The sequence below is a fragment of the Aulonocara sp. 'chitande type north' Nkhata Bay genome, linkage group LG22 (assembly GCF_057382095.1).
Source record: "Aulonocara sp. 'chitande type north' Nkhata Bay isolate Kocher_YH1m ecotype deep benthic linkage group LG22, A_spYH_male_GT1.1, whole genome shotgun sequence".
NCBI lineage: Eukaryota > Metazoa > Chordata > Actinopteri > Cichliformes > Cichlidae > Aulonocara > Aulonocara sp. 'chitande type north' Nkhata Bay.
The window spans coordinates 2,884,703-2,904,289 of NC_141364.1; the positions used below are offsets into that span (position 1 = coordinate 2,884,703).

General features: G+C 43.2%; 1 protein-coding gene across 4 annotated transcripts in view; it reads left to right on the plus strand.

Moving 5' to 3' along the window:
* The first annotated feature begins 1,266 nt into the window (after nucleotides 1–1,266).
* The window catches only part of LOC147303189 (C-type lectin domain family 12 member B-like), a 29,752-nt gene continuing 11,431 nt past the window's right edge, over nucleotides 1,267–19,587 (plus strand). For 3 of the 4 annotated variants that reach the window (XM_086279977.1, XM_086279979.1, XM_086279980.1), the window contains exons 1-2: nucleotides 7,308–7,464; nucleotides 7,852–7,968. In XM_086279977.1, coding sequence (XP_086136103.1) covers nucleotides 7,308–7,464; nucleotides 7,852–7,968 — 274 coding nt within the window. Of the gene's footprint in view, nucleotides 1,426–2,439; nucleotides 2,551–7,307; nucleotides 7,465–7,851; nucleotides 7,969–19,587 lie in introns of those variants that run through there. The other variant, XM_086279978.1, reaches the window with a different exon arrangement.

Consider the following 19,587-nt stretch of genomic DNA (forward strand, 5'->3'; position numbering starts at 1 on the left):
CTCTGTTGTTCTGCAGCTTTCTGCTCCACAGCCTGCTCTTTGTTCCCAGCTCACCTCCTTATGTGTTTCCCTGATTGTGACCTTGTGAGTTACGGTTTTGTGTTTTGTTATTTTTAGTTCTCCCCAGTTCAGGGTTTTGTTCAGTTCTGCCCTCACTTTTGTTACTGAGCACTGTAAATAAACCTCACTCGCATCTCCACCACTGTCTGCAACTTGGATCCCCATTCACGCCACCACACGATAGCTGCACCAGCTGTGACACTGGGTCAGAGAGTCCAAACTAGGTATCCTGAACCAGACCTTAGAATCAGTAGAAGAACAATAAATAACAACATTAGATAACCAAGGCTACGCAGGGTGTGTTTTTGTGTCCTTGTGTCTCTGATTCCAGGAAAAGAAGCAGATAGGAGGTCGAGGGAGCAGCAGACGTGGAGTGAATGAGGAGTTGTAGCAGACTGCCACGCCGCTTCTGGAAGAACATAGTCATAATAATACATGTTCTTCTTGTAGTATAAAACTGTACGGCCCGCTCTGAGGGTCATCTTTGGTGTGAGGCTGACTCTGGCATCACATCACAGTCCAGTGCTGTAAAATTGGAATTTCAAATACCAAAGCAAATGAAATCTTTTTAATAGACAGATATTTTCTCCTGAAATTCCTTCTGACATTTTGAACACGACAAGCTTCAGTTGAAAAACAGAGTGACTGCATCTCTATTTTGGTGGTGTCTAAGACCTGAAGACACACGCAGTAAGTGGACAAGCTCACTGTGGCCGGTTGGGAGAAGCTGGAACTAAATCCTATAAAACACATTTCCCTCAGTCGGGCTCAACAGCAGAGCAGCTCAGTCAGAAACATTTCATGTGTGTGCTGGAAAATAAAGTGTGTGACCTGAAGAGGCTGTGGTGGCCAGTCTGTGCTGAGAGAAACACACCAGTGACACAGGGCCCGACCTCATATTTCCTGTGACACTCATGTGCTTCTACGTACTTATGATGTGTACAGAGTCATGAAACCAGGAAGACTCATGAAAAAGGCATTATGTGCCGATTATTGCTGCTGACTTATATTTATAAATAACTTTTTAGCTTCTTTTTTTATTTTAAACAAACTCTCAGTAAAAAGTTTGCTAACCACAATGCAAAGCAGAAATGAAGTTGGCCCCTCTGTTGGTGGTTTGGTCTGCTGCTACTTCCTGTTTGATGTCTATTAAAAGCCGCCCGACTCAGAAACAAACCAGACAGACACTGAAGTCTCGTCAAACACTCTCACCCACCAAGATGTCCGCAGAAATTCAAGCTGCAGCAGATTTTAGAGTGAAATACAGCAGAAGGACCCACAGTGATGGACGACAGAGAGAGTACAGCGAGGTGCAGATGATAGACGATGGAGAGCAGCATCCTGATGTTGGGATACAAGAAGCTGGTAAGTAGGAAGCAACAAACATTTCAAAAGTTTACAATGAAGGAGGGAAGTGCTGCATGACTCTAATGGCTTATCCAGCAGGAGCTCTTCGGTGGTGCAACAGAAGTTTAAAAACAAACTTGCTAGAAATTGTGTGGAGCACAAATAACCTCAGAAAACAAGTTGATGTACATTTTTCAGAGCCAATTATAATATTAGGTTTTTTTTAGGCTTCAGTGACACAGGCCTAGACACAAGTTAGTAACCCATTGGTGGCCTTCGTACACTATTGCTGGTAGATTGGTCTTGCAACGTTTGTGTGGAAGTGATCAAGTGTGTTGCATCGAGTGCGATGCAAACTAGAAACAGAGAACATTTACCTCCAGGGTTAAAGTTGCTAAAGCCAGTTTGTACAAAAGGTTCAGCTTTTACTTTGAAGGTAAATGTTAAAGAAGAATCTTCATACAAAAAGTGAATTATGGAGCTCCACAGGGTTCAGTGTTAGGACCAGTTTTGTTTACATTATACATGCTTCTGTTAGGCAGTATCATCACAAGGCATAGCAGACATTACCACTGCTGTGCAGATGATACCCACCTTCATCTGTCTATCAAGCCACACACCAATGAGTTAAACTGGCCATCATTAAGTGGTCTCTATGCCTGCTTGGCTGGGACCTAACATCTCAAAATAAGTCTTCCTGTGAGCAAATTATGAAGATTATTCATAATTATCATTATTAATATTGTCCTTTGCTTTAAAAGAGGTTTGTCAGACACTGTTGAAGAATCAATACATGTGGGAATAAACTAAAGATATGATTTTGCACCAAATTATATCAACCATGTTTTCCTCCAGTAGAACATTTTACCTGATTTCCTGTAATTCTCAAATATACAAGATCAACTTGTTGGAGATATCATTATTACTACAAGGCAGATCCATTTAATTAAGGCATGCACCAGTATTAAAAATCTCAATTAAAAAGAAATCAGTAATATTATTATATAAAAAAGTTGGGTTTTTTCCCTTTAGGTGTTGACACTCAGAAGAAGCTTCCAGCTGGGAAACGAAGCAGTTTCGGAGGTTTTGAAGTGAACCTGGGAGTGCTGTATCTGCTGATTCTGGCTGCAATCACGACACGCTGTGAGAAATTTTATTACCATGTTGTGTTATCTCTCCAAAACCCCATGTACTTAGAGACTGTGTCTGCACCCAAACCAACAAAAAACAAATGAAGAATGTGGATTATTAAACATTAGGTGTCTCTCTTCCAAATCTCTGTGAGTACATGAATTAATAATTGATCATCAAAACTGTCTTACTCTGGCTTACAGAAACATGTTTACAGCAGGATGATTATATTAGTTTCAATGAATCAACACCTCCAAGTTATACTAATTGTTAGAATTCTCTACCCTTAGGCAGGATCGTGAGAAGACATAGCATACAGTTTCACTGCTATGCAGATGACACCCAATTCTATCTGTCCATGAAGCCAGATAACACACACCAATTAGTTAAACTGCAGGAATCTCTTAAAGACAGAGACTTAGACTATGAACAGAACACACAGCTGGGTATGAGGGAGATCGCAACGCAGGACAGAGGGAGATGCAGCCATAAATACACACAAGGGCAAACATAAAGACTGCTAATGAACCTAAAACATAAACCATAATACAAAAATGACACCAAAACACAAGAACTCAAAAACACTGGGTCACAATGACCCAAACCATGACACGTTTTTCTTACAGGCTTTTGACAGCATGGCTCTCTGTTGTTGAGTAAATGTTCGATGGTTGCTTCAGACCACTCATAGTTCTTTGATTATATTAACAAACGTGACAGGAAACTGAAGGTAACAAGATATTTTACCATTTCTGCTTTTAGCATATTTGCATTGGGATCTTTTTTTTACCCACCCAGTTCAAGTGCATAGTTATAGCTGAAGTGGCTGCTATATGACAAACATGTTATAGTGAGACAAAAACATAACATTTAGATTGGACCCCATAACAGTGGCAGGCAGCCTGCATGCTTCTACCAGTAGTTGGACCGGATCTGCCCACAGTTTTTCCTATCTTTGGAAGGCTGACACTCCACTGTTTTCCTCAGCTGTCAATGAGTGATAAACATCAATCTTTATTTACTCTGGAAAGTGTCATAAAACTTTGTGAAAGGAGTCAGGGAAGCTCAGCCATACTGAGGTTTGAAGATAGGTTGAAATGTTGGTAGTTGAAGTCAAAGTAAACTTTAATATCTCTGCTATATAAAGTTCAGTTTAAAGAGAGACGAGACAACGAGGCTCCAGTTCCATACAGTGCAAGAGAAAACAATAAATCTAGGAAGAATAAGAATAATAATAAGAATAAATATATATATACTTTGAGACTGAGGTAAGGGGAGCAAATAGACACATATACTAGTGTATATTTACTTTACTTTAGTGTATAGTGCTGTGTTTTTGCCACTGTTAACCATGGTTAGCCTCCGTTAGCTGCTGTTAGCTTTGGTTGGCCTTTGTTAGCTGCGGTTAGCCGTGGTTAGCCTCTGTTTGCTGTTCTTAGCTGTGGTTAGCCTCCGTTAGCTGCTGTTAGCTTTGGTTGGCCTTTGTTAGCTGCTGTTAGCCGTGGTTAGCCTCTGTTAGCTGCGGTTAGCCGTGGTTAGCCTCTGTTTGCTGTTCTTAGCTGTGGTTAGCCTCTGTTAGCTGCTTTTAGCCTTTGTTAGCTGCTGTTCACTATTGTTAATCAAGCTTTCTTTCTTTCTTTGTTGGGCTTTAACGTTGAGTGAATAAAGCCTCCTATTATGTGAGAATGAAATCAAACTATTTACCAAAGTGTAAGTGTGATTTTTAGAACACTTGAGCCTAACATCTGCTGGTATAATAATAGCTTATACCATGCTGTTAGGGTTGCCAACCGTCCCTTAAAAAACGGAATCGTCCCGTATTTAGAAACAAAAGTACACGTCCCGTATTGAGCTAATAAGGGACGCACTTTGTCCCGTAATACAGTGAGAATCAAAAGTAGTCTATAAATGTTTATGGAATTAACGCTTTGTTTGAAAACATAATTCCCAGCCCCTCTCCTGCTTTGTGACCAATGAGCTGACAGCACACTTATGACAATTCGAGTATGACAATTCAGATTACCGCTCATCTCATTGGTCGAGGAAAGGTCGCTTACGGAGAAAATACCGGAAGACAACAGATGACCACAACAAGAAGCATGGCCAACAGGGAAACAAACGCCGTCACTGCGGTGCAAGTCTCGGACAACAGTACACCTAAAGCTGGGCAGACACTGTGCGATTTTTTCAGTCGCGTTATTCAGCTCCTGCTCAAACTGCACGATTGACTCGCAGGGGTTAGAAGTTCATAGGTCACGATGCAGGTCTCACACTATACTGCCCGATGCTCTGATGCGACCTGAGTGCTCACACTGTGCGTCCATAAAATTAAGGTTATAACAGAAAATCTGTCGCTCGCTCTCTCTGTCTTTCACTCACACAGACACACCACCACCATCAACTTTGCTAAATTGCTAATGAAAAACATGATCAGGCAGCTGTGATTTAGCAGCAGAGTAAATCCAACTATTTTCACGGTTGTTGTGGTCGTGATAATTTTGTGAGGCCACATGGAAAAGGCTCGGATGAGCTTTCCAAAGTTCCACAAGTTGTGCCTCCATCGCTTGTGTCCAGATCACACGCTGCACAGCCGTGCTGCTCCATCTTTTTCACGGCATTTTACGTGTTTGCGCGCGAACAGTGTGAGCGGCTCACGAGCGATTGATGATCGGGAGCTGGTCGTGAGGTGTTAATCACTTCTCGTTACCCCACGTATACTACACGACGCACGATGAAGGCCAAAATCGGTCCGATCACTCAAAAATCGGCTCAAAATGGGCCTAAAACCGCACAGTGTGAGCCCAGCGTTAGAGCAGCAATGTTTGTTCCCCTCAGAGAAAGGGAAGAATGGGAAAAGGAAAACACCTGGCTGGAAAAAGTTAATATGGGCATGTGCAGTGAATATCAGCGCTATGTGGCCAGAAGTGTGATAATATAATTTATTTTGTGTAATAAACGACTGCAAGGATAGATGATTACAACAAATAGATGACTAATACATAAAAGTAATACATAGATGAATAATGATGATGAGTTAAGATGCGTAATCATGGGAACAAGCGGGTTTTCAAATGGGAGCAGCTGATTAGCTTTAGAAAAGCTGAAATAATACCTCAACTGAAGCCAATTGTACTAAATGCACTAAATGTGCACTGTTACAAGAATATTTTTCTTTCTATTGTTTTCTATTATTTTAAGTTAAGCAGGACAGAGTTCTTTTAAAGAAAGATTTACTTATATTCTCAAAAGTTAAGCATGACAGGCTTCTGTTTAAGAAAGAGACCTGTTTTACTGTGTTAATGTTGTCATTTTGAGCTAAAAATAAATGGCTAAATGATCATTTGTTTCACATGTGTTCATATCACAAAGAATATGCATCTACTTAAATCAAATTCAAGTCAAAGGGTTAAAAAAAATAATTTCACACACAAAAAAAGAGCTACCACACTAGGAAGGGTGAACTGGGTTGCCCGGCCCTGGCCACGAGGTGTCCCTTATTTATTTTTCAGGGAGTTGGCAACCCTACATGCTGTTGTTATGTTTGCTGTCCTTCTCTTGTTCCTTTGCGATGAGCGGGTTGCATGTCTAATCTGCTGACAATAAGTAATTGTTACAATATCAAGAAAAAATAAGTATGTCTATGCACGTTTCATGTGTTAGACTCCTGACTTCAGCTCAGGAGATGAGGCATGAAGTGAGGATGAGGAGGAGCATTTTATTAAGATTCTGTTCAGGTTTTCACTTCTTCTTCTTCTTTCGGTGTTATTCCGAGCGAGCCCCTCCAAGATGTAATCTAGTTTGCACTCAGAGGTCTTATTCTGAGTATTCACGGCAGCCGTAAGCTTCTCCAAGATCTTATCCGTGCTGCACTCAATGAGCCCATTTTGAGAAACTCACGCCTCGTCCCATCATTTCAATCCCAGCGGGCAGCCTTGTGGGGGTTTGAACAGCCGGTTCCGCTTTTTTAATTCTTCGATAAGTCAGGGCCAAGCCAGCTCCGATCAGCAAGGACCCTGTTATCATGGTTCTGAATACGTAGATATCTTCAGCACTCAGGCTCACCCGAGCCCAGACTTCTCGTTGAGAAAAGGGTGTCAATTGCATTCAGGGACCAGTTGATCAAATCCATAATTCCTCTTTTAGGTTTTAGAGAACAGACTGTGAGAGAATGTTCCAGGGAAAGTAATACAAAAAACACGAGACTAGAGAAGGACATAAGAGGCTAAGCAGGGAAGCTAAGGGAGAGGAGGAGGAGGGGAGGAGAAAAGTGCGACCTCCTTCGTCAAGAGCAAGTGTTAAAACTTAACATGTTTTTCTATCAGGCAAAAGAAAAAGGTGTTGCTGACAAAGAGACATTTCCTGCTTTGTGCACACTGTGAGCATGAGGTGTGAATGTGGTTGTGGTTTGTTTCACCATGAGCTCACCTTTAGTTGAACAAAGAAAAATGAAATTATTTTTGTTTCATGCAAAATGTTTTCACACTTTTCTGAGTGGCTTTGCACATATAAATACAATGAAATGTTCTATTTGTGTGTTCCACCACACTGGAGGTTTTTATTCACATTAATTAAATGAAAGTTTGGGTCTGTGGTTCTTTGCATGCTGCCACTTCCTCAAAGCTTCTTCCTGTCTGAAAGCAGACAGAAGGCTGGACAAGAAACACTGAGAGCAGCATCAGTACAGAACAGCTTGATATCTACCAGGGTCAGTACTGCAGAACTGTTAGAGTACAGCTTAAACTCCTGCTCAGCGTCTCCATCCTCTCACGATGTCCTCAGATATTTATGCTGAACCAGATCTATCAAAGAAGGTGAGATACAGCAGAAAGGAGGACGGAGCAGAGTGGGAGCAGAGGGAGGTGGATATCTACGAGAGTGCAGATGAGATGAGAGATAGTTATGATCATTTTCAATCGGAGGAAGGAGGTAAGTCAATTATAAAAACAAATGTACTGTAGAGTTTGTAGAGCTCTGTGAACAGGAAATTTATTTACACACTTTAGTCACAGCGCAGATGTTATATTTCTTTTGTTTTTGGCTAAGCTGATACAACCTCAACCGCAGGTCTATTAAGCCTTTCATGCATGAATTACTTTTCAAAGAGTTTTTTACATGTCCACTTAGGTGGACAACATACATTTGAAATTAAGTGTTTGGTATGGAGTGACGCATCAGTGTCCAATGTAGTGGTTTAGGTGTAAGTAGACCATCAACACTGACACAAATACAAGACAGCCTGTAGTGACCACTATGTGTTAATCACAGACTGACAGGAAATAAGCACAAACCAACATCCACACTGCTTTCTAACAGGACCACAGACTCTGAATCCTCCTTCAGTCCTGAAGGGCTCTTTCAGATGTGCTACACTGGGTCTAAGAGTGCTGTGCCTCCTGATGTTAGCTGGGATCATCATCCTGTCCATATGCTGTAAGATAAGATACAACCTCTGAACTTCTCCTGCAAATGAATGTATGACTGATACTGAATCCCAGCAGCCAACAAACATGCAGCTTCACAACCAGAACGTGTCCTTCTGCCACAGCAAATACAGGAAGTACATGAAGCCAACACAGAAGCAGCAAACACTGCAGTTCCTTTAATGACCACTGGAGGCTGATGCTGAAAGCGAGTCAGTCCCCACAGACTCCCATGTTAAAATGAGCACCTTTGCTGCAGTAAAAACATGTTTCCATTCAGGACCAAATGAGTTTTGGTCTCTAAGGATAGTTTCCTCTTCATAAAAACTGCACGGTGGCATTTTAAATGGAATTCTCTGATCAATAATATGAGCTGCTGTGTGGTACAGCCTGACCAACACGTTGGTTTTGCTGACTGAGCTTCTAGTATTTCATCAGTCTGTTACTTAGCACTGATTAGCAAGTGTGTGTCTGTGTGCATGATTCCTGGCTCATATCTTGTGTGTGTTGTGGAGTGAATGTTCTTGTTGTTCCTTCAAACTCTTCACTCAACACGGTGATTCTGTGATTATCTCAACAAAGCAGACAGGCAGCAGCATCTGCTGCAGACTGGACACTGATGTTTTGGAAGATAGATCAGCAATACATGAGTTGAGCTATTTTCCAACAGCCCCACAAACTGAATGTAAAGAAAAGCAGAAATCCTCCTTTGAATGAACAGCTGTGCTTGAACTCTCTTCATCTGCAGTCTGTGATGACGTTCAGTTACAACAAGTCAGTTTGAAGGAATCAGGATTGAAACATGTTCAAAGCAGCGACCGACACATTTCACTTTGTTCAATTTGTCTTCATGTTTTTGTGCTGTAATGTTTCTTTTCTCACAGAACAAAAAGTGTTTCAGAGAATTCCTGTCTCTTCTTCTTTGGTGTTTGTAAAACTTCAGAACATATGAAGGAAGAAGCTTCAGTAAATATGACCTGATAGACACACATTTCAAAGTGATGTCTGTAAACAGCTGACAAAACAGTTTCAAACAGCAGAAAGTCAGCTCTGACTTCTTTTTATTCTCCATTTTTACAGCAGGAAGATTTCATATTCATCAAAGCTTGAAAGCTGTTTTAGTGTGCATGATGATTCTCAGAGAAAAGTCTAAAGGAGGGAAAGTGGGCGAGAAACCTGGGAAAGAAATACAGCAAATATTGGAAATATTCCAAAAGAGACGCATATTTATATGAATGTGACAATAGTTATGAGTTTAGTCCAGTTTCATATCAGATTTGATCTCTCTGACAGGTTCTGGGAACAGGATGGTCAGATCCTTATTCTGGTCACTATGGAGTCTGCTGTGACTATAATAGGAAATGGACGGGGTCATATTATTCTGAATCAAAGACCTTCATCTGTGAGAGATGAGTTTGGTGCTTTGATGTAAATGTTTGAATAATCCAACCAAAGACACCTCACTATGAAATGTCCTGCATGAGCCTCAGACTCAGCTTACAGTCTTTACTTGTTCATTCTGCATCATATATTGATTACATATATTGTCCCTCTGTGCTCTGTGCTGTACAGTAAGGTTGGAAGTCATCCACACAAAACCTTGAAGTACTTCATTACTCTGTAGTTCCAGCAAATTGTTCTAATAAAAGTCAAAGTGCAGCTTGTCTTTACTTTGCTTTACTTGGTTTATTCATCAGTCTGTTGGTCCTAAAACTACAGTTCTTGGTCTTGTTTCAAAAAGTTCAGAAAAAAATATGTTTGATTAATAAGAATTTTAAAGGTTCTGATCAGCTGGAACATCAGAAGGACATTTTTAAACCTCTGTGTATGTGAAAGTGACAGAAAGACATTAAATGTTAATTGTGTTATGTGAGTCATGTATATTTAGTTTTGCATTTTATATGGAAGTTGTATTTAATTTTTTGTATGATGGATTTGAAAAACAAATATTTCACATAAAGCTTTAAGTGTTGATGACTTTAATTACAGATAAATTAACTTACTCAGTAACTTATTGGTTGAATTGTAAACGAGAGAAAACGGCTTCAGAGCTCTAAGTGTCGCTATATTAAAGGTTCAACATTTAACTTGGAGACACTTTGAAATATTTCAAAACATCAACTCTCCTGCTTGTCTGACATTAAGACTTGGATGACTCTTAACTTCTTACACCTTAATGAAAGCAAAACTGAAGTCATTGTGTTTGGGCTTCCTAAAGATCCCAACTTCTCTCTTGACTTTTTGGGACCCCTAACCTCCGATTGCACTTCTTCCATTAAGAGTCTTGGAGTTATTTTTTACAATGCTTTTAAACTTGATAAACAAATCAGCTCTGTAGTTAAGGGATCTTTTTATCATTTACGGATTTTAGCCAAAGTCAAGTCTTACCTTTGCAGGAACAATCTAGAAAGAGTGGTCCATGCTTTTATTACTTCACGGCTGGACTACTGTAATTCCCTCTATGCTGGCCTAGATCGTTCCTGTCTACATCGCCTTCAACTGGTGCAGAACGCTGCCGCTCGCCTGTTGACCGGTTCAAAAAAAAGAGACCACATCACTCCGGTTCTCTGCTCTCTCCACTGGCTCCCAGTTGCTTTTAGGATTGATTTTAAAATCTTACTGCTGGCTTTTAAGGTTTTAAATGGCACTGCACCTTCTTACCTGTCAGAACTCCTTAGTACTTATCGCCCCAGGAGATCTTTGAGGTCAGCCGATCTGATGCTTTTAGATGTTCCCAGGTATAAATTAAAGACAAAGGGAGAGAGGGCGTTTGCTGTGGCTGCACCCAGACTGTGGAACAGTTTACCTCCTCACGTCAGATTCTCCAAAAGCCTAGAAACTTTTAAAACTGCTCTTAAAACTCACCTCTTTTCATTGGCTTTTAGAAAGGTTTAATTTATTTGTTTATTTATTTGATCAGCGAGGTGTTTTACGAAATTGTGTTCTATTGTATTTTTATCTGTATTTACTGTACAGCACTTTGGTCAGCCTTGGTTGTTTTTAAATGTGCTCTATAAATAAACTTGACTTGACTGACTTGACTAACAGAATATAAAGAAAACATCTCTGATGTGATGTTCAACACATTTATATATGAACTGAAGTTAGCATCCAGCTAATGTCAGCCTGTACTAGGGTTGCCAACTCCCTGAAAAATAAATAAGGGACACCTCGTGGCCAGGGCCGGGCAACCCAGTTCACCCTTCCCAGTGTGGTGAATTTTGTAGCTCTTTTTTTTGTGTGTGAAATTATTTTTTAACCATTTGACTTGAATTTGATTTAAGCAGATGCCTATTCTTTGTGATATGACCATATGGGAAACAAATGATCATTTAGCCATTTATTTTTAGCTCAAAATGACAACATTAACACAGTAAAACGGGTCTCTTTCTTAAACAGAAGCCTGTCATGCTTAACTTTTGAGAATATAAGTAAATCTTTCTTTAAAAGAACTCTGTCCTGCTTAACTTAAAATTATATAAATTAATATAAAACAATAGAACAAAAATATTCTTGTAACAGTGCACATATAGTGCATTTAGTACAATTGGCTTCAGTTGAGGTATTATTTCAGCTTTTCTAAAGCTAATCAGCTGCTCCTGTTTGTAAACCCGCTTGTTCCCATGATTACGCATCATAACTCATCATCATTATTCATCTATGTATTACTTTTATGTATTAGTCATCTATTTGTTGTAATCATCTATCCTTACAGTTGTTTATTACACAAAATAAATTATATTATCACACTTCTGGCCACATAGAGCTGATATTCACTGCACATGCCCATATTAACCTTAACCAGAGGGTTTAAACAACAAACAGTGTTTACATACCATATCTGCTTCTGCCGTGGCCTGGTGGACAAGAAATTGGTTAAGGGTTCCCCGAGCTTTCACGCCCCTCATGTTCTTCATGTGCCCACCACTAGAAGCATGCCTATGGAAAAAGTGCACCGGCACACAGTGCAGTGCGCTTTATAGGTGTTATCGTGCATTTTCCAGCCAGGTGTTTCCCTTTTCCCATTCCTCCCTGTACTTTTGCAGCCTTTTTTTTCTTTCTCTGAGTGAACAAACATTGCTGCTCTAATGCTGGGCTCACACTGTGTGAATTTTGGCCCATTTTGAGACGATTTTTGAGTCATGCGACCGACTTGGTGATCGGCCCGATTTTGGCCTTCATCATGCATCGTGTAGTATACGTGGGATAACGAGAAGCACACTGCTCACGCGCAAACACGTAAACGTCGGTGAAAAAGACTGAGCAGCATGGCTGTGCAGCCTGTGATCTGGACACAAGCGATGGAGGCACAACTTGTAGAACTTTGGAAAGCTCATCCGAGCCTTTTCCATGTGGCATCACAAAATTATCACGACCACAACAACCATGAAAATAGTTGGATTTACATGCTGCTCAATCACAGCTGCCTGATCAATGTTTTTCATTAGCAATTTAGCAAAGTTGATGGTGGTGGTGTGTCTGTGTGAGTGAAAGACAGAGAGGGAGAGCGACAGATTTTCTGTTATAACCTTCATGTTATGGAGGCACAGTGTGAGCACTCAGGTCGCATCAGAGCATCGGGCCGTATAGTGTGAGACCTGCATCGTGACCTACCAACTTCTAACCCCTGCGAGTCAATCGTGCAGTTTGAGCAGGAGCTGAATAACGTGACTGAAAAAATCACACAGTGTCTGCCCAGCTTTAGGTGTACTGTCGTCCGAGACTTGCACCGCAGTGTCGGCGTTTGTTTCCCTGTTGGCCATGCTTCTTGTTGTGGTCACCTGTTGTCTTCCGGTATTTTCTCCCTAAGTGACCTTTCCTCGACCAATGAGATGAGCGGTAATCTGAATTGTCATACTCGAATTGTCATAAGTGTGCTGTCAGCTCATTGGTCACAAAGCAGGAGAGGGGCTGGGAATTATGTTTTCAAACAAAGTGTTAATTCCATTAACATTTATAGACTACTTTTGATTCTCACTGTATTACGGGACAAAGTGCGTCGCTTATTAGCTCAATACGGGACGTGTTCTTTTGTTTCTAAATACGGGACGATTCCGTTTTTTAAGGGACGGTTGGCAACCCTAATCGCATAACCACTTAGCTGGCCGCGGCTGAACTAGCAGGCTCAAGAAAGGAAAAAACACTAAACACTCATAATAAACAAAACTGTCACAACATTGCAATACTATGAAAACACATCTTAAACATAATTAAACACATTTACTACTATTCTGACTGGTTAGTTGTTTTTTTCAGTGCATTGAACTGCAATAGCGGTGCTATGTGAGCTAGGCTAACTCACCAGAATAGTTCAAAAGGCTCGAAGAAACACTCCGACTCCTTCGAGGTAGGTACCCGTCTTTGGTTCACCGCTAACGACAGCTCTCTCACAAATATTAATTGAACCTCTTTTCTCTCTTTCAACTGGGAAAAACCGTGCTCCGCGGCAGCATGGAGGTTTTCCTTGCCGTCTTTGTTCTTCTACACCACACCTTCACGCGCACCGAGATGCAGGTGATGCCTTCAGGGCAAGCCCGGGAATTAAACTATCAGACGAGAACTACGATGCATTCAAAGAACCCTGTACTTCTGATTGCTGTAAATCTTACGAGGGTTACATTTGCTTCTTTTTTCATTCAAGCTGAAGTCCGGGACAAACTGTGTTCCTTTTCAAATCAAATCAAATGACTTTTATAGTCACATCACATGTGCAGGTACACTGGTACACTACATGTGAGTGAAATTCTTGTGTGCGATCTTCACAAGCAACAGAGGTGTGCAAAAATACAATACCATAAGAACAAGCAAAATATAAGAATGGCATATTACTGAATGTGTATACTAAATATGTTTTTCTACGTGTGTGTACATGTGTGTGTGTGTGTGTGTGTGTGTGTGTGTGTGTGTGTGTGTGTGTGTGTGTGTGTATGTACATATTTTACAAATTAAATAGAGTAAACAATAAGATAAAATACATAAAATATACAGAGGTTGGTAGTTGGACATGTGCAAAACAAGTGGCATTTATATACAGTATGGAGTGCATAATGTTGAAGTTCCAGTAGTGAAGCTGAGGTGTCTATGAAGTGTTCAGCAGTCTGATGGCCTGATGGAAGAAGCTGTCTCTCAGTCTGCTGGTTCGGGACCGGATGCTGCAGAACCTCCTTCCTGATGGAAGCAGTCTGAACAGTTTATGGCTGGGGTGACTGGAGTCCTTGATGATCCTCCCCGCTTTCCTCAGGCACCGCTTCCTGTAGATGTCCTGGAGGGAGGGAAGCTCACCTCCAATTATCTGTTCAGAGCACCGCACTACTCGCTGGAGAGCTTTGCAGTTGTAGGCGGTGCTGTTGCCGTACCAGGTGGTGATGCATCCAGTGAGGATGCTCTCAATGGCACAGTGATAGAAGGTCCTGAGGATGCGGGGGCTCATGCCGAATCTTTTCAGTCTCCTGAGAAAGAAGAGGCGCTGCTGCGCCTTCTTCACTGTTTTGTTTGTGTGTACTGACCACGTAAGATCCTCAGCCAGGTGTACACCAAGGAACCGGAAGCTGCTCACTCTCTCCACAGCAGCGCCGTTGATGGTGATGGGGGTGTGTACTTCTCTGCACCTCCGGAAGTCCGCTATCAACTCCTTTGTCTTTGCAACGTTGAGGGTGAGATGGTTGTCTTGACACCAGTGGGTCAGGGCGCTGACCTCCTCCCTGTAAGCCGTCTCATCACCGTTGGTGATAAGACCCACCACTGTAGTGTCGTCCGCAAACTTCACAATGATGTTGGAGCTGTTAGTGGCTGTGCAGTCGTAGGTGTAGAGTGAGTACAGGAGAGGGCTCAGTACACACCCCTGTGGAGCACCAGTGTTCAGTGTGATGGGGGATGAGGTGATGCTGCCCAGTCTGACCACCTGGCGTCTGTCAGACAGGAAGCTAAGGATCCAGCTGCAGAGGGAGCTGCTCAGTCCTAGATCCTGCAGTTTCCTGTCCATCTTCGAGGGAACGATGGTATTGAATGCTGAGCTGTAATCTACAAACAGCATCCTCACATACGTGTCTCTCTTCTCCAGGTGTGACAGGGCAGTGTGTAGTGTCAGGGCTATGGCATCATCAGAATCAGAATCAGAATCGTGTTTATTGGCCAAGTATATGTGCAGACACATACAGGGAATTTGGTTCCGGTAGATGGTGGCTCTCAAGCACAGCAATGTAAATCACACACACACACACACACACGCACACACGCACACACACACACGCACACGCACGCACGCACACACAGACACACACGTGTCTATATATACACATTACACATACATACACAAAGCTGAGTTAAACCAACTATAAATAACGAATCTAAACTTATATACATAAAATACAGAAGTGAATGAGGTGGAATGAATACTACAAAATGTACATAAGGTGCAGTTGCAGTCTGGCAGTGGGAGCAGTGTGACAGGTCAACTGTTAAGAAGGGAGATGGCGAGGGGAAAGAAACTGTTCCTGTGTCGGGTGGTCCTGGTCTGCAGGCTTCTGTACCGTCTGCCAGAGGGCAGCAGATCAAAAAGTCTGTGTGCAGGGTGTGAGGGGTCTGCGATGATTTTCCCTGCCCGTTTCCTGGTCCTTGAGAGGTACAGATCCTGGATGGAGGGCAGGGGGGCGCCGATGATCCTTTCTGCTGCCCGTACAGTCCGCTGCAGTCTGCTCCTGTCCTGTTTAGTGGCTGCTCCATACCAGACTGTGATGGAGGAGCACAGGACAGACTCAATGACCGCAGTGTAGAACTGGATCAGCAGCTCCTGTGTCGACTGTACTCCCCCAGTTGTCTCAGGAAGTACATCCTCTTCAAGGAACTTGAAGATCTTCACAGCTGACACAGGGCTGTCTGATATGGTGAGGGGGAGCAGAGTTGAGGGATGTCTCCTGAAGTCCACTGTCATCTCTACAGTCTTAAGCGTGTTCAGCTCCAGATTGTGCTGACTGCACCAGAGTACCAGCTGCTCAACTTCCTGCCGGTATGCAGACTCATCACCATCTTGAATGAGGCCAATGACAGTGGTGTCATCTGCAAACTTTAGGAGTTTGACAGCCAAGTTCTTGGAGGTGCAGTCGTTAGTGTAGAGGGAGAACAGTAGTGGTGAGAGGACACATCCTTGAGGGACCGGGTTTCAGAGGTGATCTCCCCCAGCCTCACTTGTTGCTTTCTGTCTGTCAGGAAGCTGGTGATCCACAGACAGGTAGCTGGTGACACGATGACCTGGGAGAGTTTGGAGGAAAGAAGTTCAGGCACAATGGTGTTAAAAGCCGAACTAAAGTCCACAAACAGGACCCTGGCATAAGTTCCCGGGCGGTCAAGGTGTTGCAGGATGTAATGCAGCCCCATGTTCACTGCATCATCCACCGACCTGTTTGCCCGGTAGGCAAACTGCAGAGGGTCCAGCTGGTGGCCTGTAATGTCTTTCAGATGGGCTAGTCGTTCGAAGGATTTCATGACCACAGACGTCAAGGCGACAGGTCTGTAGTCATTCAGTCCTGTGATGGTGGGTTTCTTGGGAACAGGGATGATGGTGGAGCGTTTGAAGCAGGAGGGAGCTTCACACAGCTCCAGGGATGTGTTGAAGATGCCAGTAAAAATGGGAGCCAGCTGTTCAGCACAGGTTTTGAGGCAGGAGGGTGAGACAACGTCTGGTCCGGGGGCTTTCCTGGGCTTCTGTTTCTGGAATAGTCGGCTCACATCCTGAGTGTGTATTCTGAGTTTCAGGGAGGAGGAAAGGGGGGTGAGAGGTGTGGTGGTGGTCGTTGAGTCTGGATTGGGGAGGGGCAGGGTGAAGGGGGGAGAGGTGGACCTGTTGTGGCGGTATGCAAATTGTAGAGGGTCCAGTGAGTCGGGTAGTGCAGAGCAGATGAAGTCCCTGACCAGCTTCTCGAAGCATTTGCTTACGATGGGGGTCAGGGCTACAGGTCGCCAGTCGTTCAATGAGGAGATGGTGGAGGATTTGGGTACAGGGACGACGGTGGCCATTTTGAAGCAGGCTGGGACTACAGACAGAGAGAGGGAAAGGTTGAAGATGTGCGTGAACACTCCAGACAGCTGAGCCGCGCATGACTTGAGGACGCGGCCGGGAATCCCGTCCGGACCAGTAGCTTTGCGTGCGTTCACCTTCCTGAAGCACTTCCGCACATCCTCCTCAGACACAGTGTGCGCACTGACGTCATTTACCGCGTAATATTTTCTCTGAATGTGGGACGATTCCGTTTGTACGGGACGGCAACTCTACTAACTAACCTTATGAACATCCACCTGCTGGCCTCTGTGGAAGCTCCGCCACAGCCACCACCAAACAACTGAGTTATTTTGACACATCGGCCAGCATCTGGCCAATCCAACACCTTTCATTGTTTATACCGTTACTAAAAAAATGAAATAAATAATCATCGGCCGTAAAAACAAAAAATCACCGCCAGTCCAGCTGTGGTTACTAACAAGAAAATGCACTCGCGTTACTATTTTTCAACAAACAGACGGTTGAAGCTGTGTTCAGCTTACTGCATCTTATATCAGTTGCACGTGAGTAGCTGTAAGTAATCTGGATGCTACAGATTGCCCACGGACAGCAATCACTTTCTGGTAGACGATCAGTTTTTGGCACAACACCTGGAGCTCAGGGGGCAAAACAATGGCACGAGTGCTGCTGTTTGACTGAGGAAGAATAAAGTAGTCGTGGTAAGCCAATCACATGACCACTTCAAGATGACAAAGCAACAAGGTTTGTAAATTGTGCCACGTAAAACCAGAGTCATGATAAACAAGATATACGCAGCGTTTTTCCCTCAATAGTTTCGTCACGTTTGCTGTCTAAGGACAGCGCAGCGAGACCTCTCTGCTTATGAACAAAAAAAACCAAAAAACAAACAAAAACACCCATTTTGTGTTGGTGGAAAAATGCACCATGTCGACCAATTAAAAAATGATATGGCAACATGACATTTGGTTGTTTAGGAAAAGGGGGAAGTTTTAGGAGTGACAGAGAGAGAGAGAGCGATTTGTGACGTTTAGCGTGTTTGGAGTGTGTGGTTAGTGTGTTGTCTTGTGTAGTTAGTGTGTAGTGTTGTGGATAGTTTTGTGTTGTGTGTCAGAACAATGAGGCGACTGCTGTCTCCAGGTAGAAACAGGAGTGTCACACCTGCTGCTGTCAGACCTGCAGGTATCAGGCTGTGATGTTTCCTTTATAGTGGACAGAAATATTTGGAGTGGCACAAATAATTTGTCTGTGAAGGTTCTCAGTACTTCCAGGTCATCGTAGTCGTAGTCAAAGGAGCTTGCAAAGAAAAGCGTCTGGACTTCTTTAAGTTACTTGAAGACGTTTCACCTCTCATCCGAGAAGCTTCTGTCAGAAAACGACTACAAGAAGACAGCTCCTTGGAGGACAGGACCAACTTCACACCCGATCAGACCTACACACTGTTAGACCTCTGCCTCACCACTACATATTTCAAGTACAACGAAGGCTTTTACAGACAAAAACATGGCTGTGCCATGGGCTCCCCCGTGTCACCTATTGTAGCCAACCTTTACATGGAGGAAGTGGAAAGGAAGGCTCTTGGCTCTTTCAAAGGAAGAGTACCCAGCCACTTGTACAGATATGTGGACGACACCTGGGTCAAAATCAAGACACAAGAAGTGGAATCCTTCACTGCGCACATTAACGCTGTGGATAAAAACATCAAGTTCACCAGGGAAGACACAAAGGACAACTGTTTGCCTTTCCTGGACTGCGCCGTGCACATTGAAGAGAACGGCAACCTCAACATCGAAGTTTACCGGAAGCCCACACACACGGACCAGTACCTCCTCTTTGACTCCCATCACCCTCTGGAACACAAACTTGGAGTAATTAGGACCCTACACCACCGGGCAGAACATGTTCCCTCTAAGCCGGAAGGAAAAAAGAAGGAACACACACATGTAAAGGAAGCACTCAAAACGTGCGGCTATCCTAAATGGGCGTTCTTAAAGTCAGCAAAGAGGCAAAGAAAAGAAGAACAGACACCAGCGAGGGAGGATAAGAAGGACAGACGCAACAACATTGTCATCCCCTATGTAGCTGGTGTATCAGAGAAACTCAGGAGAGTTTTCTCCAAGCATGACATCCCAGTGTATTTCAGACCCACCAACACGCTCAGACAGAAACTGGTTCACCCGAAAGACAAAACGCCAAAACACAAACTTAACAATGTGGTGTATGCTGTACAGTGCAGCGAGGAATGCCCAGACCTCTACATTGGAGAGACCAAACAGCCACTTTACAAGCGCATGGCACAACATAGAAGAGCCACCTCCACAGGACAAGACTCAGCAGTCCATCTGCATCTTAAGGATATGTTCACATTTTGGACAGAGAGGACAGATGGTTTGAAAGAGGAGTGAAAGAAGCCATCTATGTCCACTGTGAGCGACCATCTTTGAACAGAGGCGGGGTTTACGACACCAACTCTCTGCCATCTATAATCCAGTTTTGAGATCCCTTCCCAGATGCCTTAACACCCACTCACATCCTGGGCCATCTGACCTCAGGAATTCGCATGATAAGGTGGGGCCAGGTTTCACAATGAACACACCCGAAACTCTGGCTGATTGG